Genomic DNA, 22,619 nt, shown 5'->3' with positions numbered 1-22,619 from the left:
TTTCCATGTGACACTCATACATACTACAATGTATCTTAGGGGGGAACAGTTACATATTTGACAAATGTAAGGTGCTGTAAAGTAACAACAGCTTGTCAAAGAGTTGCCGAATGAGTTGACGCAACACTGCCTAGTAGTGACTACCTTCTTTACTTTGTTTCTTCCCAACTTACTTTCCTTTCCAAGTTACCACAGAGATTGCAGTTCAAAATACTGCCCGCAGGGGGCGTCAAGGACTATGTTGACTCTGCTCATAGATAATCCAGGAGGTACGTAATAGACACTTTACGGTCAATGAGTAGACATAAATGGTTATATCCCACTTAAAATGTGTTAATGTTCTGCTGGCGAGTTGCCTTTTTCTCTTTTCTTTTTGTTTAAACATACATGAAACAGATAATTAACAGATCATTTATCAATTAAAACGACACCTGCCAAGGTTTGTTGTGATGACGACATGAAATGACCATCTGAAATGACGTTTCCACTTTCCAGCAGTGGTGGAAAAAGTACTCAATTTTTAAGTAAAAAGTATCAACACTGCAATTTAGAAATACTCGAGTCGAGTCTATTGCATCTTTTACATCAAATAGTTTGAAAATAGCAGATCTTCAAGCTCACAAGTCTGACTCATTGTGACTCACAATTTGTTAGCTTGTAGATCAGCTATTTTATGTCAAGGGTTGAAGAAGTGTTTAATGTATGTTTTTAATATCAAAAACTACAAAGTAACTACTAAACTAGTAAAGTTTTCAAATAATTGTAGTGGAGCAAAATTAAAAAATGTTTGGATCCGAGATGTTGTGAAGTAGAAGTAAAAGTATTGGAAATTGGAAACGCTCCAGTAAAGTAAAAGTACCTCAAAAGTGTATTTAAGTACAGTACTTGAGTAAATGTACTTAGTTACTTACACCACTCGACCACTGCTTTCCAGAAATGAGATCATCACTGTGCGACTGCTGCGTTTCGCACGGCGCAGGAGATCTGATCCCATTCTGTTGTTCTTCTAGCTGTAGTAGAGTGTGTCAAAATGATCTGATCATTAGTGTTGTGTTGTTGCTTCTTCATCCACTGTGGATAAAATATTATAGGTGTTTACTGTTTTATTATATTTAATTGAACAACAATGGAGTCCTCGGCTGCAGAAGCAAACGGCCCTGAGGAGCGGAGCGCCGTGCAGTCTGCTGCGCAGCGGAGAGCTGAGATCAGGAGGCGAAAATTACTCATGAATTCCGAAGACAGAATGAACAGAATCGTGGGTTACGCTAAAAACGAATCTGAAAACATTGGTACGTTTTTTATAGTCTATATTAGGCTTTATCATAGAGTCTGCTAATGAGTGGAGTCTAGACCATCATCTCATATAATATGATTCATATAATATGATTGTCTTCTAGACCACATAATATGATTGTCTCTAGACTCCACTCCAGTCCAGACAGTCATTCTAGACTAGACTCTAGAGCAGTGGTTCTCAACCAGTGGTCCTTGAGGGTGTTGCAGCCTCCAGGTGGTCCCCAGCTAAGTAAATGATGGAGAGTTGAGTTGGTAACCAAATGGACCATAGATCTTTAACTCTTGTTGAGAATGTAAAATGAAAGCATGTGGTTTCATTTTACACTACAGACTTGAGTTAAATTATTGGTAAACACCTGCATTACTTAATTTACAAGAAGTCTACACAATTAGAGAATGTAGAAGAATTGTTATTTTGATCAACATTTGCCTGTAATCTATCCTATGATACCACATCAATACAGTAACTATGGACAAAATGAGTAACTATGGACAAAATGATAACAATCTACATTTTGGGTCTGAGAGGCTAAATGCCAAATCTCATCGTGGTCCATGTCTCAAATGCTGACTAAATAAGGTTGAAAACTGCTCTATTAGTCAACCTGAAACGGTAATATCCTGAATGAATGTAACTCTGACAGGGTGTACAAATTGAACCAGATGGCATCTGGTTTTCTTTGTTACACATGGGTTAAACGAACACTCAGGATTTTAAGTTTACTGTAGCCAAAGCTTCTTGTCATGTTTGCATGATCATAATGTAGCGGCAGCCGCAATAGATAGATCTTATGCCACCACAACAACTACTGGTTATGCACAGTCACTGAAGATAATGTTAGATGCTGGATAGAACATTGTGTGTGTGTGTGTGTGTGTGTGTGTGTGTGTGTGTGTGTGTGTGTGTGTGTGTGTGTGTGTGTGTGTGTGTGTGTGTGTGTGTGTGTGTGTGTGTGTTGTAATTGAATATCACATATCACACTTCCTTCAATCGGAGGGAGCCAGCAAGGATTTGACTGTAAAACAGGATTAGATGAAATGACAACCGAAACAGAGCATCTTTTCATGTAGGGCAACAACTGATCACCAGTCTTCCACAGTTGGCCTTCCTCCCAGGGGCGTTGCTCTCTTCCTTTTGTTCCTAGAAATGTTCTCTCCAGGCTCCAGCATCAAATAATGGAATAACAATACAAAATTAAACACATTTTAAATGTCATGTGAATCAAATTAGTTTTAGTTTTTTCTGAGGTTATATCTAATGCCTGAAAAACTAAAACCAAGACAAAACCCATTACTAAATTAAACTAAAACTACTACTTATGCACTTCTAAAACTAATGTATATTTCAAACCTGTGGTGTGAGCAGCATCCGGAGTCTCCCTGCGTCCGTCAGAGCCCCGCTTCCACCTGGACCTGGACCGGACGGACGGCTGGACGTCCTCCGCGTCCTCCGCTTCCCCCAGGCCGTCCCCCTTCCTGCCGGAGAGCCGATCCCGCAGCGCCACCCCAGAGAGGAGGGGGTCCCCGCTGCCCGACCTTGGCGAGCCGCTGCACGGCGGCGGTCTGGAGGACGAGGCGGGAGGAGGGGGTCTGGGAGGAGCGGCCGGACTCAGGGCTCAGAGGGCCAGAGGGGAGCGGACGGCAGACGCCGACCCCATCAGCGGCTCCCCGCGCCAGCGCGGCCTCCAGAAGTACCTGACCCGCTTCGACGACGCCATGAAGCTGCGGGGTCAGCTGGCCAACGAGAAGCCGGCCGAGGACGAAGGCTCGGACCCGGACGACTTGGACCCTTTCAGGATCTTCAGGCTGGTTGGCAGCGTGCTCCTCGCCATCTTTGTCAGGGTCTTTGTCTGCAAGTACCTGGTGAGATGCCCATCCATGGCTTCTACAGTGTCTAACGGTTGTTGGTTTGGACCCAATGACCTCAAACCACATGTGTTTTGTGCACAAGCTCTTGTTATTCTTTAGTTTGTAAAAATAACGTAAACTCAAGAATCAAAATGCTTGTTTTACCTCTGAATCTAGCTTTCATATGTTGAAGACATGTTAACTAACCGTGGCATTGAACAATATCCAACATGAGTAAATTGGTATAAGAGAATAATTACATAGTGTATGTTTTTTTATTCACTGAGATATCGGTTTTAGCTAAGTAACTTATCTCATATTCTTCTGTTTTTAGTCGATATTTGCTCCATTTCTCACCCTTGAACTGGCCTACATGGGGTTGTTCAAATACTTTCCAAAGGTGAGTTGATATTTGACATTTAGTTTGATTCTGTTATTGATGATAATGGGGTCACTGTTCACTTGAAAATAACTGAAACATACAAACACTTTTGCATCTGTGTGCTTCAGAACTTGTTACTATTTGCATTGGATTGTCCTATATATGAAAAGTAATTGCAAGCGATCATACAGTATCTGCTCTTCAGTCCAGTGGCATGAAAAGTCGTAAGGCATGCTAAATAAATCACAGAGGCGGGCTTACTGTATGACATTTTTGCCGTTGTCAGGCAGTATATGGGGGAACTATTCGTGTTTGTGTGGCTTCTAAAGGTTTTCTGTTTGCCGACATGCTCCTAATGAAGTACCTGTTTTCCACGATTCCATAAGTAGCTTTTAATAGTAAGCTGGTACTAAGCACATAGTGAACTTAGTAGTAAGCACACATTGTTTCATGCGTCATTCCCACTTTAATATAATAATGGTGCATATGGTCACACCTCCAACTGCATGTATCTTAACATTGTTTTGGAAGACCCTGAAAAAAAGAAGTAATTTGGCTCAGTCCTAGAAAACAGAAGAGAAATGCAAATAACTCACAAATGACATAAGATAATAGACATTCAATGTCCAATTACTTACACATAAGGGCGGTTACAGACAAATGGCCCGATTTTCACGAAGATAAAACCTAAACCTCTTAAACTTCTTTCCCTTTTTTTACTATTTTGAAAAAAAGGCAAAGAAGTTTAGGATTTAGCATGGTCGAAAATATGGCCCAAAATCTCTTCCAAAACACCATTGTCAAATCAAGAGGCCGGGCCCCTAACTTTAACATGTGATGTCCTCTCCACTCCACCTCAGGTTGACAAGAAGCCTAAGACCACCGTGTTGACGGCCGCCCTGCTGCTGTCGGGAATCCCCTCCGAGGTCATCAACCGCTCCATGGACACCTACAGGAGGATGGGCGACGTCTTTGCCGATCTCTGCGTCTACTTTTTCACTTTCATCCTCTCACACGAGATCATGCTACTCGTGGGCTCAGAGACTCCCTGATTGACAGGAAGGACCTTGGCAGCCCACCGCTTTCGTCCCTTTCCCCCCATTACAGCAAGGCACACTCATTTCCTTAGGCTGGCGCCAGTATGTGACAAGGGACAGGGAGGAGCGAAATCTCACTGCCTTGCTATCATGGTCACTCGTCGGCTATAATAGTGCTCATTTAGTACACAAAGATGAGGCTAATTGTGACGACAGCGTCCCCTGCTTCCCAAGGGCCTTCAGATTGTTTGAGGCAGCAAAAGGCTGGGATGGGAGTTGAGTAATAGACAGAGAATGATTGTGCACATGTAACTTTGTATAATTATGTGCAATTCTGTCTACTAATTTCTCAAGTTCCTGGCAACGTGTGTATGCACTTCCTCAGATATTGTCATGGGCAGCCACAAATAAATCTGTGTGTAGGGGAAACACCAGAGTTCTGCTACATCTTCCTTACCTCCAGCTATAATACATATGTTTGGGCTTTGTGTCATATTGTGTACTAATATACAACACTATTAATACATTTACCAGGCATGGTCAGTTGCCTCCAGGCCTTGTCTCAGTTGGTTGAGTTGGGGTCAATTCTCTTTCCTATTTAAAAGTTGCAAGTTGGTTAACTCAAAGTGATTGTTCAGGTCACATAATGACAGAGCTGTTACTCTCAACAATGTATTTATACATGGGTAAGAAAATCCTTTTTAAAGCGGAGGCATTGCTGTTTATGAATAATTTGCAGAATTGCTTGAACTGGAAGTGCTTTGTCCCCAATCCTGCTGTAATGTCTAATTTATACTATATCACATGATGAAACTGATCCTCAAGCTAACAATGTGTCTTTTTATCTCTTATAGCCTACAGAGGAAATCTATATTTGATTGCCAATTGGATTCTGTTCATTTCAAATCAAATTGCAGAGACTTGCTTAATCTGACACACTAAATGTCATTGTGTGGTTATTTCTTAGTCGGATTTGTTTGGGGATTTTAATACACTTTAAAGAGCAGATCGATTTGAAAAGTCGATCATGACTTATTAACTACACAATGATGTTTAGCCAACATTTAATAAAGTATTCAGGTAGGTTTGTTGAAAGTGCCACACTACGTCCCCAAGGCCTCACGTTAGCAGCGAAAAGCCAGGATGGGAGTTGAGTAACAGAATAACAGTAAAAATAAAACAGAAAAATTGTCTGTCTGTGTTCGATTAATGGCTGAAGCTGTGAGGAGACAATCACACGCATTGGCGCCATTACAGTCCTTTAAGCAAAATGCAGAGACTGTAGCTTTTTTGATGGATGCTTATTTAATGCAACAAGCTTTTGAACTATCTATTCTTTTAACCACTGGAACCCTATTCGCATCCCTATTCTTGAGTCAAATATTCTGCGAAAATAGCAGATCTACAATCTCACGATACGTTGTGAGCTTGTATGGTATTTTGGCCTATTTTCTGGCAAAGACACTTAGTGTTGAGACCCCGGTCAACTATAGGGTTCAAGTTGTTAAAAGGTGGATAGTGATGGCTTCATTTGTAGTGTACTAGATGTGATCCTGGCTTTCCATTGCATCTTTCATTGCGCTCTCCGTACAGCGTTCCGACGGGTCCACCACATCATTTACTTTGTGACTGATAGATTTTCTTTCTTTGGTGCATTTTCAATCATGGTGACATGAAAGTATGCATTAATATCCATCAGGTAACAAACAGTGATTGTTGAGTATTTAATTTTTGCACCATTCTATGCTTACAGTAAACTTCATCTATTCATTTATTGAGTGGGGAAATCTGCAAATACAAAATGTTGGATGTGGCTGGTACATTTGTCTCCATAATTAGCCACTATTATATGTAACTTATTTTATTTATGAGACACTGTGGCCTGTTTACAAAATATAAAATAAAAATACTATTACAAACGCTAATAGATAAAAGGGGATGTTTTGGGGGTTATTGAAAAGTGTATATTGCCACTGCTAATATAATGTGAGGCAGTAGCATCTTGGATGTGTGTACAGTTTTGCTGGGTAATTCTTATCAAATATCAAATATTGTTTGTCCCAAACTCAGTCATACTTATTGTGCTCTTTACATTCTGTGTCCATGCTCCTCATTTCACCCAAATGTATTTATTCAGATTTTTGTGACAGTTTAGTGTAACTGTATGATTTGCTATACTTGACAATTTACTTGGTTGCTCTTGATATTGTTTACAGAGTAATCGTGCTCGGTTATTCAGTTGTAATTGTTTTTGATCTTAAATAGCAATGTATAATTCAATATTCAGTCAATATAATGCAAGACTGCATAAATGTACCAGAACGAATAATGAAGTATAAAACCAAATAAACAGACTTGTGTAACATTTGACAGTTCTTGGATACTTACTTGCAGTTGACTCTTGTTGTGTTCAATGATGTCTTGTTAAGTAGCCTATAAAGCAGTGATGGACAGTGGCAACTAAAGTATATTTAATTTAGTACTGTACAAAAGTTTAACTATATATTGTTGAGTATCTGTACTTTTAGGTCTTTTTGTATACTGCTTATGACTTACTGTCTAAAAACATTTCAATAAATAAATAAAAAAGGTAATCTGTACATTTTAATGCGGTACTTAAAAGCAAGTACCCTACTTGATTTAAACACTCAGGTACTCCAGTACATTTTTGACATTTCTCTGGTAGTTAGTTGAGTAATATGTAATGGGTTTGAGTAATTCTTTCCACCACTCTCACAGACAGTAAACATAACCTTAAGTTGGTGGTAACAGCATGTAGTTATGATAAATAGGGTAACAGTAAGCGGATTATACACATGCAAGGCAGGTTGATGTATAAGTGTGTTGACGCCACCCCGCCACTAGAGGCACACATATATCACCATCACCATTATTTCAAAGCTTTGACCTGTGTCGTGTTTGGATGACGTTGCGGGTGCGCAGCAGCAGTCTCATGAAAACAACATTCGTGAGAGTTTAGTTTTTAATGGTTCAGTGTCGTGTTGTTGTCACTAGCACTGTGGAACTGATATAAACATGGGGAGAGAGTCAAGGTATTTAATAAAACTATGTTTTTAAATAATTTGACATGTTTCAATATGCGTTCAACTCATTCAGAGAGCCGCCTAGCTGTCTATTCATTTGTTATAGTAGCTAACCACGGTAGCAGGCTAACAACACGTTTCACAAATTCACATCACTGTATGGTATTTCAGTTAAACTTTTCATTTGACTTCATTAACCGATTTATTCTTATTTTCTCCGAAATTATATCCTCTTATTACTCTTTACTATTTTAAATTGTATTCAATCAAATGTCTATTTTATTAGGCATTTCTTTTCTAGTTTTCTTTTTGCTCCTGTATACCTTATTCATTGCCTTTACTACAGTTAGATTTTGCTCTTTTATACTTTGTTCTTTGCATCTGAATCTAAATCTGAATGTAATTCAAATGATTCAGCTCCGCCTCCTTTGGGGTAGGCTTTGTACCATGGCTTTGTACTCGACATTCCCTTGTGTGATCTTTTTGCATCCTGCTGCCCTGAAGGAGCACCGGCTCAGTGGCCTTGTGGTTAGAGTGTCCGCCCTAAGTGAGACTGGGAGGTCGGGGGTTCGATTCCCGGCCGAGTCATACCGCTGACTATAAACAATGGTACTCAGTCCCTCCCTGCTTGACACTCAGCGCCAAGGGTTGGATTGGGGGTAATAGATTATTATTATATCAGTAGTTTAGTCAGACAGGGACCCCCCCATAACTCACACATAACTGGTTCTCAAACTTTTTCATGTCAAGGACCCCCACATTAACACTTATTATTAGCCTGTGGACTCCCATTTGAAAGGATATGCCAGGGACCCCCATAAGAAAAGATTTTTACGGCTCTAGCAATGATTCTTCTCAACCATTTTAAATCCAAGGACCCCCAGTTTGACATGCAGTAGGCTGCGGACACCGATTTAATGACATTTCTATCTCTGAGAATCCAATTTCTATTGTAAAATCAATCTTAATTTAACTCTGAGAGTGTACACATTGATTTGGTTCTATTCACACTTTCTGAGTTACATACCTAAAATGGTCCATTTGGTTCCTAACTGTCATATAGCTGGGGAACTCCCTCAAGGACCCCTGGGGATCCCCAGACCGCACTTTGAGAACCAATGCTGTAAGGGTCCATTTTAACGTTCGTTGAATACATAGGACCACAACGTAAACAAGCAAGCCATCTGTAAATCTGGGCTTTTTGTGTTATCCTTTTGGCATTCTTGTATAACTGTGCCTCTGTAGTTGTGTAGCACACAATTAAACCATAACCGTATTACTGGAGTTACATTAACCATAGTCTCTCAATTACAGACTTCCGCATTGCTGCAAAAGTGAAAAGAACGACCAAACTTTTCCTTGACGATGGCTAGCCAGATTGCATTAACCATGACAATATTGTATATTGTCCCCATATACACTAGCCATAAATCATAACTGTTGGAGAGAAAATGTCCCAAAACAAAAGCACTCTACGAGAGTTATGATTTATGGCTACATATACACAGTATTCTACCATAGCAAACCTGTTACACATACTGATAATAAAGTATTCAATCCATCAACAATCACTCTCTCTCCAGACATTACAGAAAGCGCTCCTCATCCAGGGGTCGTTCTGGTAGCAGGTCCAAGAGCCGATCCCCGGACGGCAAGCGGTCCAAGAAAGACGACCGGGCTGCCAACCGGGACAGGGACCGAACCAGGAAGGAGAGGTCCCGCAGCCGCGACCGCCGGAGGTCCCGCTCCAGAGACAGGAAACGTCCCACCAGGTGTGTGTGTGTGTGTGTGTGTGTGTGTGTGTGTGTGTGTGTGTGTGTGTGTGTGTGTGTGTGTGTGTGTGTGTGTGTGTGTGTGTGTGTGTGTGTGTGTGTGTGTGTGTGTGTGTGTGTGTGTGTGTGTGTGTGTGTGTGTGTGTGTGTGTGTGTGTGTGTGTGTGTGTGGTTCCTAGATGTGTCCATGTCTGTTGACAGGCTGGTGTGGTGTGTGTTTGTTGGTAGGGCTGGGCTATTAACCGAAAATATATAGTAAAAGAAACCGAAAGTGGCCAGGTCGCGCCAATTCTTGGTCATCTCTGGCCAGTGATGTATATCGGACCAGTTACCCATATATGGAGACCCCTGGTACCCATACATGCTGTTAGAACCCAAACATGCTTACTCAGTTATTCGCTATGTGAAAGTCCTATGATGTCTATGACATCATACATACAATCCCTTTTATACCCATACATGGAGATCCCTATCTGTAGAACCAGCCACACAGATATGGCGGTCTTGGCCATTTGTCTTGGCCATATATGGATTCTGTTAGTGTGGTATGTGGCCGATATGGCCTCCATATACTGTATGGGCATTCCCATATGAAGTCCTGTTAGATATGGGCTTAATATTGATGACATCAAGGCATAAAAGGGATTCCGTTAATGTGACATCACAGTGAAGCCAGAGCGTGATGTCAGACAGGCAAACCCATTCTGTTAAGGCCCTATCATAGTACAGTCTGGGGTGATAAGCCATCACCGCGGTGTAGTCTTTTAAAGTCAGAAAACAGAAAACATTGCGTCATTCGCCACGGTGAAGGGCTATCACCACGAACCCCGACATCTCTCCTCTGTTTTTACCTTCAGACATCTCCCCATCACCCCGTTCACTGATTGGTCGATCTAGACCAATCAGTGTGCCTCTGAATCAGTGTGCACCCTGGTTTCAGAGGCACAGAGGCGTGGTGATAGGACTTCACCGTGAGTCCGTGACTATGATGGCCTCACCTAAAAGTTGAGGTGATAGCTCTTCACCTCGGGACTATGATAAAGCCTTTAGAGTGGTTCCCCTGACATCACAGTGATGTCAGATTATGATGTGAGAGTGACAAACCCATAGAAGCACAGTGTTAGGCGTTATAGACAGAGATACATACAGACAAGCTGTGACCGTTCAAAATACTAATCTGCGACCTACGGTCACAGTAATAATAATAATGATGATGATGTGTGTGGTTCTCCTCCAGGCGCTCCAGGAGCAGGGAGAGGAGGAGGTCCAGGAGTCGAGAGCGGAGGCGGTCCAGAAGCAGAGGTCGTAGGTCACGGTCCGGCAGCCCCAGCAAAGGCAGGCGACCTGATGAAAAGTGAGAATTCTGTTTCTATGTCAGCAATCTGGCTAGCCATCGTCAAAGAAAAGGTCCTTTTCACTTAAATGGAGCTCAGTTAGTCTGTTCTTGAGAGCCTACTATGTCAGTGGTTCTCATGTGAAGGACCCCCAAAATGATATGTATTTGGCCACGGACCCCCATCTCAAAATATTTAGTTCCAAGGACCACCCAGAAGCAAAATTTGAGTTACCAACGTTCGCTCTAAAAATACATATATTCAAAGATTTGCACACATTTTCACGACTTTTCCAAAATAGCAGATCTACAAGCTCGCAGCGCGGCACTCAGTGCCGCGCTGTGAGCTTGTATATCTGCTATTTTTCAACAGTTAAAGCAGTCAATAATTCTATTAACTCATATGCTGCCATTTAACAATACCTTCGTACTCTTTAACTGCCATTCGTCTCCATAGACTTCCATGTAATTCATAGTGCACGGATCATGCACACCCATGCCTAGATAATGCACCACGTGTGTCCACATTGCTCACAGCTTTCAAACAAAAAAATCCGAATGGAAATCCGTTCAGGCATTCATGAGATAGCAGCCATTATGTTTTACACTGTTGTGAGCTTGGAGGTCTGCTACCTGAGTTGTATGGGGGTTGTATGGGGGTTAAACAAGCAATTTCGCGATCGCTATCATGCCTACTAACGTTTTTGGGGTCCAAAAAAATTTAAAAAAAAAAAATATATATTTTTTATTTATTTACGGGATTCACGGGCGTGGCAGGGTGGTACAACGGGATTTTTAAGGGATTCACGTTTTTGGCAGTTAATGAGTTAAGATGCCTCTGATAACAGAAGACTGACCTTTCTACATCAATACAGCTCTGTCAGAGTACAGAAGAGTGTTTCAGTGTCATTGTGTTTATATGCACGTTTTTGGTTATTTATCTGTAGCTTATGGAGGTTTCAATTAGCACCTGCCACAACGAATAGATGTAGATACCTTTATTATCCCACAAGGGAAAATCAGTCGCCCAGAGGTGGCACAGCAGTTGAGGTTACAAAGTAGCAGGTAAAATAACTTTGTTACTTACTTGTCGTGTACCAAATAATGCTATAGTAAGAACAACCTTTCATGTTCACTTTATGGACTAGACCATTTACCAGTTAATGGCTTAATTTCTTTGCCTTTGTGGTTCTTTACATTTTGTTCAAAGTTATTAACCTCTTAAACCCTATATACTGTACTTAGCCCAGGGCTCTAGCCCAGGGTATCTACACCAAATCACTTGGCAGAAAATAGCCGATCTACAAGCTCTCAATGCATCACAGGTGCAACACGTTGTGAGCTTGCAGGTCTGCCATTTTTGTTGAATTTTCACCCCAGAATAGGAATGCTAGGGTTTTTTATTGCTATAAGTTACCACACGTACCTAAATAATTGAGTCAATGTTGACAAAATCTACATTTGAATCTGTAGTTTAAAATACATTAAAGCGCAACGATAACATAACTTTGACATAAAATAACCACACAGATATATTTAGGTCATTATGATCTGGTATAAAAAAGAGCTTTGGTGATTTTACAGCTGTTTCTCACACTTAACAGGTCTAAGAGCAAGGAGAGAGAGACCGATCCCACAGCAGAGAAAAAGAAGACAAAAGAAGAGGAAGAGAAGCAGATGCTAGAAGATGTACGTTTCCTAACTAAAAACATTATTGGAGTAACGTTAACTCTCTGTGTTTTCAATCTTTGTTACATTCCTTGGAGGAATCACTTCTTGTTGTTTGGATGATGTGTTTGTTCACAAGCACACGGTGCCACTGCAACATTAGTATTTGTATGCCTGGTGAAGGTATATGACTAATAATATAGACTTGTTTTGTTTTGACTTGATTTGTTTCTCTATAATACTACCACTACTATTATTTTTTATTTAATGGCAATTGGTTGTTAGAAAAAAAGAAATTCACCTACTCTTTTATATCTTGTTTCTTGTGATGTGACAAATACAGAGTGGAGTCCTGCACACTGTCTTCATCATGTGTTAATTTTAGTTTGATGCACTTTTTCGGAACGTGCAAAATGTTTATGTATTCTACCGCAATACTTTGGTATTCCCTGTAATAGAATATGACATGCATATGTGTATGTGTGCGTGTGCATGTGCGAGCAGCAAGCAGACTTTGACCAGAACAAGCTGGAAGAGGAGATGAGGAAGAGGAAGGAGCGTGTGGAGAAGTGGAGAGAAGAGCAGAGGCAGAAGGCCATCGTTAACATTGGAGAGATCAAGAGGGAGCTGGAGGAGATGAAGCAGGGCAAGAAATGGAGTCTGGAGGACGATGATGGTGAGATGGAAAGACATTGTGAATTTCCCCAGCGGGGTGTTGTTACCTTTTTAAATCACAGAACGACTGCCCAAAGTGTGGACAGTGGTGTTCCCTCAGCTACACAAACGTGTTAGCTTGTAGGTTAGTTCTGTCTTCTGTGTAGTGTAGTTCACTGTAGTTGTTCTCAACCTGTGGGTTGGGACCCCCAGGGGGGTCCCCAAATTATTTTGGGGGGTCCCCAGATGATTGCCGTAATGTGCAACATTGTTTTCTCACTCAACAGTAAACAAACCAACATAAAGTTTAAGTGTATATAGGGGGTATCTGCACATTTCCAAAGGGACACTTTAACGACTTTTTAATACCTCTAAAATGACAAATTAAACATTGGCCAAATTGTCAAATATTGTGCTATCTTCACAATAGAACCGTGTTATAGCTACCAAATGTAATGCCTCAACTCCTAGTGCTCGTAGGAGTTGAGGTATTAAAATATAATTATTTTGAGGGTCGCGGCCTGAAAAGGTCAGTGAACTACTGAACTACACCACTGGTGTAGTTCACTGTAGTGTACCACACAGAGTAAATGCGGATTTGCCTCACCACTCCACCCTCTCCGTCTTTCAGACGACGACGAGGAAGGGCCCGCCCTCATGGAGGGAGACGACGATGAGGACGAGCCGGAGCTCAGGCCGATGGAGATCAAGAAGGAGAAGGAGTTGGAAGAGGAGGAGGAGGCGATGGAGGAGGTGGTGAAGAAGAAGAAGAAAAAGAAGCCAGGTGAGGAGGAGGAGGAGAAGGAGACCCCCATGGTGGTGCAGGTGGAGGAGGAGGACGACGATGTGGACCCCCTGGACGCCTACATGGAGGGGGTGAAGGAGGAGGTGAAGAAGTTCAACATGGGCCCCCAGAAGGGAGACAAGGTGGGTCCTGCTGCTCAACGCAACGTCTGAAGTCACACCATCTTAACTCATTGGCTGCGCCGATCAAAAATCGTCTTTTCCGCTTCAATGCCATAGTTTTCGTACCTTTTATGCAGCGCGTGCGTGTAGATCGTGCATGCTGGTCCACGGATCTTGTATCAAGCGTGTGCATGGCATTCGCCGTTACAAAAAAGAAGCAAAGAAACGGAGCGAAATCCATTGAGCCGTCTTGGAGCTACGAGCGTCTATGTTTTCTCTGTAAACAAATGTAACCCGTCTGCAGTCGTTGAGGAACGCTCAACAACTGCCCTCCCGGATATGGTAATTGATCAGTTTCCGGTCCCAGACCGGAAGTGCTTTTTATAAGGTGAAATCGGAACCGCAGAGTGGCGATCAAAGTTGGATTGTTTGTTTTAGAGTTCATCCAATGAATTAAAACTCATCATATAGTGGATTGGATAGCCTCTAAAACTCGTCAAACTCGTCATATGGCAGTGGGTGAGTTAATATAAAGGTCTTATTTAATGAAATATAGGTTTCTGCTCGACCGTGATGATACGCTGTAGCAGTTTTTTTGTTTATGTAGTAGTCCAGTTGCCTGTCTGACATCGCTTGTTGCAGAGTTGTTGTTTTTTTATGTCAAGCTTCATCACAAACAAGTCTTGGGCTAGCCATTTATTTAGTACTAGAAGCTGGGCCGCCCTTCCAGCGTCTAGTCGGCGACCTGGCCAACTCGGAACAATGTAAATAGGGAATGAATGCCCCGCCCTTTAATGCAAACCCCATTATACCTGTTTTCATAGGACCCGTTTTGACCATCTGTCTGCCTGTGTCCATTTATGCCCATATATGGAGATATCTGTATCTGTCTGTCTGTCTGTCGGCGTCCATTTTATGTCCATATATGGAGATCACTGCAGTTATAGTTCTGGGTCCATTTTATGCCCATATATGGAGATATCTGTCTATCTGCGTCCATTTTATGCCCATATATGGAGTATCTGTCTGTGCCTCCAACTGTGTTGCAGACACAGTGCCGGTACCCCCTTTAATGCAAACCTCATTATACCTGTTGTCATAGGACCCGTTTTGAACATCTGTTTGCCTGTGTCCATTTATGCCCATATATGGAGATATCTATCTGTCTGTCTGCGTCCATTTTATGCCCATATATGGAGATCTTTGACCATCTGTTTGCCTCTGTCCATTTATGTCCATATATGGAGATATCTGTATCTGTCTGTCTGCAATCCATTTTATGCCCATATATGGGGGCATTCATTTTATGCCCATATATGGAGAACGCGCGTGCCCGTGGGACGAACGGTTCTCGAGATACGCGGATTACATACATACATACACACTCACAGAGATTTTTTGTTGACTCATGTGGCGTACGTGATGTCAGAGCCTTTTATGAAGTGATGTCACAATGAGTCAGAGCTTTCGCCGATTTCCTCCGGAACAGCCTGATGTCAACAATCAACCCCGCATAAGGAGATTCCGAACGTTTCGCGCCGGTTCGGGAAAACCGCGCGTCGGGTCGGGTCGAGACCCGGCACTGCACTCCGTGCCGCGGCGGGGAACGCGCGTGCCGAATCTGAAGCCGGTGGGACGAACCGTTCTCGAGATACGCGGATTACAGACACACAGACAGACAGACAGACACGCAGAGACTTCTCGCATTTATAGATAGATTATGTAAGGGCAAAATCTCTTTGAAAGAATTTGTTTTTTACTCTGTGCCATCATGGCTTCCTCTTCCATTCTGCTGTTTTGTTTGGTTATCAGTCCTCTGTGATGACAAATGATAAGTCTACAACTGTTTATATCTCCATGTGCAACAGAAAGGAGTGGTGACCGTAGCCAAAATGGTGACAGTCGTTAAAAGTACCAAGAAGGGTATTCTTGGTAAGAAGAAAGGGGAGCTGATGGAAAATGACCAGGACGCGATGGAGGTGAGAGCCTTGCATTCATCACTGTGGCAATGGAAGAAGTGGTCCTGTAGACTTACTAAGATGTTAGAAGAAGCACCGGGGGAACTTGTTCCCTACCAGAGTTTAGGGATAGTCGCTAAGATGTAAAGAGCACCTGGGAATATGTTCCCTAACGTCGTTGTCAGTATACTTGAGAAGAACTCCATGTACTGAATGTCTTTTACTCCCAGCCCTGTGGCACCATCAATCATCCACCCTGAACAAACAATAGAGCAACTTGTGCTGCCACCATTTTATTGTGAAAACACTATAAAAGGAACCTGCAAAATATACCACATATACAGTACTCACAATTACCCTCAGTAGAATAGTAACAGTAGCCCTAAAAAGTATTAATCTTGAGTCATAGCCATAGAATTCTTACCTGCAGAAAGTACATTTATTTAATGTTTTAAATAAAAAGTCTCTACCTTGCGACATTGGGCTAAAATCTCTGTTGTGTTTGTACAACGTGTGGTTCAGTACTCCTCCGAGGAGGAAGAGGTGGACCTGGCGACGGCTCTGACAGGCTACCAGACCAAGCAGAGGAAGGTCCTGGAGCCTGTGGACCACCAGAAGATTCAGTATGAGCCCTACCGTAAGAACTTCTACGTGGAGGTGCCAGAGCTGACCAAGATGACTCCTGAGGGTACGTGAACAAAACACTGAAGATAATCGTATAGATAAATGTTCCGTCCACACCACCATGAATTATGACCCAGTGACGAGTGGTAACTTTTGCTCGAGCATCCGCGTAGCGTAGGGGAAAGGTTCTTCTTAATCTTAACCCACCACTGCAGAAACTAGGGGTTTGAATCATCCGGGACATCCGGCTTGGCCAGACGTTCCAACGAGAACTGTGTCACTGCACTAGTAACTCTTACAGGTTAGTCAGGAGCGCCTGTTCAGCTGTGTGCTGAAACTGGGAAGGATAGCCTGTTCGTCCACATGCGTTATGACCTCTCAGTGCCAACCTCACTTACTGTAACTCTTTTAATGCCAAAGCTAAGAAAAGTGTCTTGTGAAAATCAGTACAAAGCAGAGAAAAGGCAGTGAGCGGCACGTGACGAGCGCTCGTCATAGGCAGTAAAAGAGTTAAAGGTGAAACCAAGCGGCTGGCCAGTTCATGTATATCAGAGGAGACACATGCCCTTCTACACTCTCCCAAATGACCAACTGTAGGGGGTTAGGAGTGACAGAGATGTGTGTGGGGAACATTTTGAATTGACTTAAAGGAGTAGTTCACCCAAAAATTACTTATTTTCTATCAATTACACATGCCATGAAGCCTTGAATTCATGGAGAGTTTTTCCTGAGCCAATAATTTGATGAACAAGTCATCGGTCTACCAGATAGACTTCGCGGTCATCAAAAAGATCTTGAGTTCATGGCTTCATAGTGTGTGTAATTGATAGAATGAACTAAACTTGGTGAAAAAGGAAGAGAAAAACAAACTAACAAGCAGTTGGTCTATAGTATAGACTCTATACCGAGCGTTATTACTGCAACACTGCTGGTGCTGTTGCTTGATTCCAGTGCCTAGGAGGGACAGTGGGAGCAGGAACGGTGAAATGAGAATTTCCCCTTGACTCATTTCGGCCCATTTGGCTGCTTTGTGTGTTTCCAGACGTGAACACATACAGGCTGGAGCTGGAGGGTATTGTAGTCAAAGGGAAAGGCTGCCCCAAACCCATCAAGACGTGGGTGCAGTGTGGTACATCCATGAAGATACTCAGCGCTCTGAAAAGGTGAGTAAAAGCTGATGATAATCCCCTCTCTTAAAGTGGTAGACTAGGTCAGTGATACTCAAACTCCGGCCCGCGGGCCACTTCCGGCCCGCGACGCATTTTTGACTGGCCCGCCGATCAATTAATCAATAATAATAATTATTATTAAAAAAAAAAAAAAACGAAAAAAAAACCGAAAAAAATTATAATAAAAACATTAAAACATATTATTTGTATCTTTATCATCATATCTTCTCTTTATATTACTATTACATGAATAATCATCCAGGTAGGCAAAACTGTGTCCACTCATTTAACGCAGCGGAACCATTGGTGCGGAACATCAAGTCACCTCGGACTCACCTCCTGCCCCCTATACCGGCCTGAACTGAACTCATTCATATCAAAACAGCAGCAGCAAAAATGAGCCTCAGCAAACGTCGAAAGGTTGACGCAGAGAACCGGCAATTTAACCCCAAATGGACGGATACTTTTGCTTTTATTTTACCACCGCATGCGAATTCAGTACCACTGTGTTTAATTTGCCAGAAGACAGTGGCAGTTGTTAAGCTCGCCAATGTAAAGCGCCACTACGAAGGTAAACATGCCGACTTCCACGCCGAGTTCCCCCTCGGTTGCACAGCCAGACAAGAAAAGATTTCTACATTGAAAAGGTCATACATCGCCTCCACAACTATATTAACAACAGCTACAACAGCAACGCAAAAGGCCACCGCGGCCTCACTACGTGTGACTTGGGATCTGGTTAAACAATGCAAGCCATTTATGGATGCTGAACTGGTGAAAAAATGCACGTTAAGCATTGTGGAGGAATTATATGCTGGGGAGAAACAGAAGGAGGAGATCGTCAACCGTGTGAAAACAGTCCAGCTATCTGACTCAACAGCGATGCGAAGGGTGGAAGTTTTGTATGAGAACAGCTTTTCATCTTTACTGTCACATCTGAAATCAGCGGAGTTGGAGTGTATGTCCATTGCAGTGGATGAATCAACGGATCAAACGGATACAGCTCAACTATCTGTGTTTGTAAGGTACTTTGATGGACATGAGTTCAAAGAGGAGTTACTGTGCCTTCTGCCCCTGAAAACTAACACGACTGGAGAGGTGATTTATGCATCTGTGAAGATTTTTTTTATTGAAAATTCATTAGACCTCGGCAAAATCAACCTTCTCGTTACTGACGGAGGGGCATCTATGATCGGAAAGGAGAAGGGCTTTGCATCGCGTGTAAGAGCAGAATATCCCACTGTCAACTCACTACATTGCATCATCCATCAGACTGTTTTGTGTGCGAAGCTGTCTGGCAAGATGAAAGAAACCATGGAGGTGGTGATTAAAACAGTGAACCATATCCGCTCAACGTCGAGTTTGCAGCACCGCCTTTTTAAAATGTTGCTTAAAGAGCAAGACGCAGACTACAATGATCTCCTCCAGCACAACGATGTCAGATGGCTCAGCAGGGGGCGTGTGCTGGAGAGATTCTTTGCCCTGCGTAAAGAAGTCAATGAGTTTCTCTCTGGTCAGAAGTCTGCCAAATCACAGGAGTTGTTGTCATTAATGCAAGATCCAGAGTTCATATCCCATCTCGCTTTTCTGTGTGATATCACAAGCCACCTTAACAAGCTTAATCTGCAGCTGCAGGGTGGAGGTGCGAGTGTAGGAGAGCTTCTCCACAAAGTGAATGCATTCCAAGCTGATCTAGATGTGTTCCTGTCCGATCTGCAGGGGAGAAAGTTACACTTCCCTACTCTGCGTGATGTCCCTGCAAACGCAGACTCGCTGTCAGCAATGAGAGAATTGCTGAAATGTTTGAGAGATAACTTTAAAACCCGTTTTGAGCATTTCAAAATCCCCAGTGAATTGCTCCGATTTCTGCGCGACCCGTTCAACGTGGCTGCCACCGGTACATGTCCAGCCGAGGCTAAGGCTCTGCTGCCCGGCATAGACGAGGGCGCATTCCAGCTGGAAATGACGCGACTACAGACAGACGACCTCCTGAAAGCCACGTTCAAGGAAAAAGAGCTGTGCGCGTTTTGGACGCACGCTGCACAGCAGTACAAGAACTGCAACAAACTTGCCATTTACCTTTTGACAATGTTTGGATCAACCTATGTTTGTGAGTCGGGGTTTTCAACTATGAATCTGATTAAAGATAAGAAGCGCAACAGGCTGACAGACGTGCACCTCAACCAGTGCATGCATATCGCCCTCACCTCTCACAAGCCAGTGTTCAGCAGCATTGCAATGGACAGGCTGCAATGCCACCCATCTCACTAAACTCAGACTGGGGAATACATTTTCAGGTCGATTTTATTTTATACTTCATTAATTTATTTTATCTGTTTTCCTTGCTTTTATGGAGAGAACGCTGTTTAATGTGGGCCCAGTCATAAATTACAAATTGTAGCTCTACTTAGCAACTGTATCAATGTTAGCTACACAGACAGAAGGCTTGGTAATCTATTTTCAGGTAGATTGTGTTTTCATTTATTTTATTTTCCTTAACCATAACTATTTATTTTCACAATTTTATTTTTTGGAAAAAAACAACAGAAAGCTGGCTAATCTATTTTGAGGTAGATTGCTTTTATTTTATTTTATTTTCATTGGCCATATAACTATTTATTTTCACAAGGTTATGTTTTTGTGTTAAATGTGGGCCATGGCATGAATGCCATTGGGAAGCAATTGAAAGAGATTTACTCAGCTATCTTTAATGTTGATGAATGACTGACTGACAGATAGCAGACACATGTACATTAGTTTGTTTTATGGAAACAGTTGTTTGTGTTGAATGTGCTCTTAGAATTATTATTGCACTGCCACAGAATTATTCAAAAGAGAGAAAATGTTACAACTTACTTTTATTACATATTGTGTCATTAACAGAATAGAAATGGAAAAAGAATGCACATTGCGTTTAGATATTTGCTCAGCTATCTTTAATGTTAACATACTTGATGACTGACTGCCTGACTGACTGCCTGACTGACTGCCTGACTGCCTGACTGACTGCCTGACTGCCTGACTGACTGCCTGACTGACTGACTGACTGACTGACTGACTGACTGACTGACTGACTGACTGCCTGCCTGCCTGCCTGACTGACTGACTGCCTGCCTGCCTGCCTGCCTGCCTGACTGCCTGCCTGCCTGCCTGACTGCCTGCCTGCCTGACTGACTGACTGCCTGACTGACTGACTGACTGACTGACTGACTGACTGCCTGCCTGCCTGCCTGACTGACTGACTGCCTGCCTGCCTGCCTGCCTGCCTGACTGCCTGCCTGCCTGCCTGACTGCCTGACTGCCTGCCTGCCTGACTGACTGACTGCCTGCCTGACTGACTGACTGACTGACTGACTGCCTGACTGACTGACTGCCTGCCTGCCTGACTGACTGCCTGCCTGCCTGACTGACTGCCTGCCTGACTGACTGACTGACTGACTGACTGACTGACTGACTGGCTGACTGACTGACAGATAGCAGACAAATGTACATTAGTTTGTTTTATGGAAACAGTTGTTACTTGCTTGTGTTGAATGTGCTCTTACATTATTGCACTACCAAAGAATTATTGAAAAGAGAGAAAATGTTAAAAAATACTTTGATTACAAATGTGTCATTAACAGAATAGAAATGGAAAAAGAATGCACATTGCGTTTGTCTTTTCATGTTAGTATATGGAAATAAAGAAAATGGATGGAGGAAGTAGCGTTAATGTCGTCATTTTATCAACTGGCCCACGGCCCCTTGCCATTTTTGTAAAGTGGCCCACTGGCTCAGAAGTTTGAGTATCCCTGGACTAGGTAACCTCTGGTTACACAGTAAAATCCTCAGTGTTCACTTAACTGAGAGTGTACGAAAGGGAATTTGAGAGCATACACAGTTTGGTTACTTTAGTACATTCTCTTCAGGTTTTTAAAGTATAAATGTTTCACACATTGGAGGCGTGACATACAATCTAAGAATATTCTGCATCAAACTATTATAGTTGATGCCTCATTCATACATTTTGATGCCGTAATTCATGATGAAAAATCAACCACGTTGCTAATACAAATTGCATTGCTTCATATTTTGGGAAAAAGATTTTGCACGATAACAACGCCCCAGGTGTGTAAGGATCTTATAAGTGATCCCAGCGATTGGAGATGATCTGTTTTTTCAGACTGACTGTCTGCACCAATATCTGTTCTAATGTGCTTGTTATATAACACTTGACATTATGCATACGCTCGTATAATGGTTTTCCTATTCCGCGCCGACCCAGGCATAGCTATGAGAAGCCCACGCCCATCCAGACCCAAGCTATTCCCGCCATCATGTCGGGCAGAGACCTCATTGGCATCGCCAAGACGGGCAGTGGTAAGACCATAGCCTTTCTGCTGCCCATGTTCAGACACATCATGGACCAGAGGCCCCTGGAGGAGGGAGAGGGACCCATCGGTAGGTTTAATGTTTTCCTTTCATATTATCTTTGTTTCTTTTTTTGTTGTTCAATGGAATAGCTGATTTATTTTTAGAGCTGGAGTTAAGAGATCTGGGGATTTGTCTTGGATGACAATCTGTTGACATAAGGGATGAATGTGAACCTTAAAACTGCAATCGTAAAACCTTTATGTCCTACCCGGGATTCAAACCTGGGTCCGTGCCGAAATGTCTTCTGTTCAGCCGTAACGGAAAGACTTGTTTAGGCAGAGGATAAATTGCTGTTTGAGCTTCATGCTCTGCTCTTCTCTATAGAAGAGCAGAGAGACCAACTATATACTTATAGTGTATGATTTTACTCTACCATACAACTTAGTCAAAATAGGGTTTTATTCACAAAATGGATTAACCCACTAAAGTAAGTAAAGTATAGTACAGTAGAAAACCCATCCAGATTTTGCTACTGACTCTGCTTCCACAAGTAGGTCAGATATACTCAGATTATA

General features: G+C 42.5%; 2 protein-coding genes across 2 annotated transcripts in view; both read left to right on the top strand.

The window, feature by feature from the left end:
- The first annotated feature begins 1,011 nt into the window (after positions 1–1,011).
- camlg (calcium modulating ligand) lies at positions 1,012–6,788 on the top strand. The gene is made up of 4 exons (XM_080749033.1): positions 1,012–1,289; positions 2,663–3,159; positions 3,479–3,544; positions 4,387–6,788. Exons 1-4 carry the CDS (start codon positions 1,127–1,129, stop codon positions 4,576–4,578), a joined length of 918 nt encoding a protein of 305 aa, XP_080605159.1. The 5' UTR covers positions 1,012–1,126; the 3' UTR covers positions 4,579–6,788.
- A 693-nt stretch (positions 6,789–7,481) lies between these two features.
- Positions 7,482–22,619, top strand: part of ddx46 (DEAD (Asp-Glu-Ala-Asp) box polypeptide 46) — a 28,136-nt gene continuing 12,998 nt past the window's right edge. The window contains exons 1-10 of the mRNA XM_080749649.1: positions 7,482–7,616; positions 9,191–9,379; positions 10,617–10,733; positions 12,317–12,401; positions 12,885–13,056; positions 13,666–13,961; positions 15,809–15,919; positions 16,421–16,586; positions 17,565–17,685; positions 21,956–22,131. Of these exons, the coding sequence (XP_080605775.1) occupies positions 7,600–7,616; positions 9,191–9,379; positions 10,617–10,733; positions 12,317–12,401; positions 12,885–13,056; positions 13,666–13,961; positions 15,809–15,919; positions 16,421–16,586; positions 17,565–17,685; positions 21,956–22,131 (1,450 nt within the window). The 5' untranslated portion in view covers positions 7,482–7,599. The remainder of the gene's footprint in view (positions 7,617–9,190; positions 9,380–10,616; positions 10,734–12,316; positions 12,402–12,884; positions 13,057–13,665; positions 13,962–15,808; positions 15,920–16,420; positions 16,587–17,564; positions 17,686–21,955; positions 22,132–22,619) is intronic.

This window comes from Nannobrachium achirus (genome assembly GCF_963921795.1).
Source record: "Nannobrachium achirus genome assembly, chromosome: 19".
Classification (NCBI taxonomy): Eukaryota; Metazoa; Chordata; class Actinopteri; order Myctophiformes; family Myctophidae; genus Nannobrachium; species Nannobrachium achirus.
This window is presented reverse-complemented; position numbering and strand designations above follow the sequence as displayed.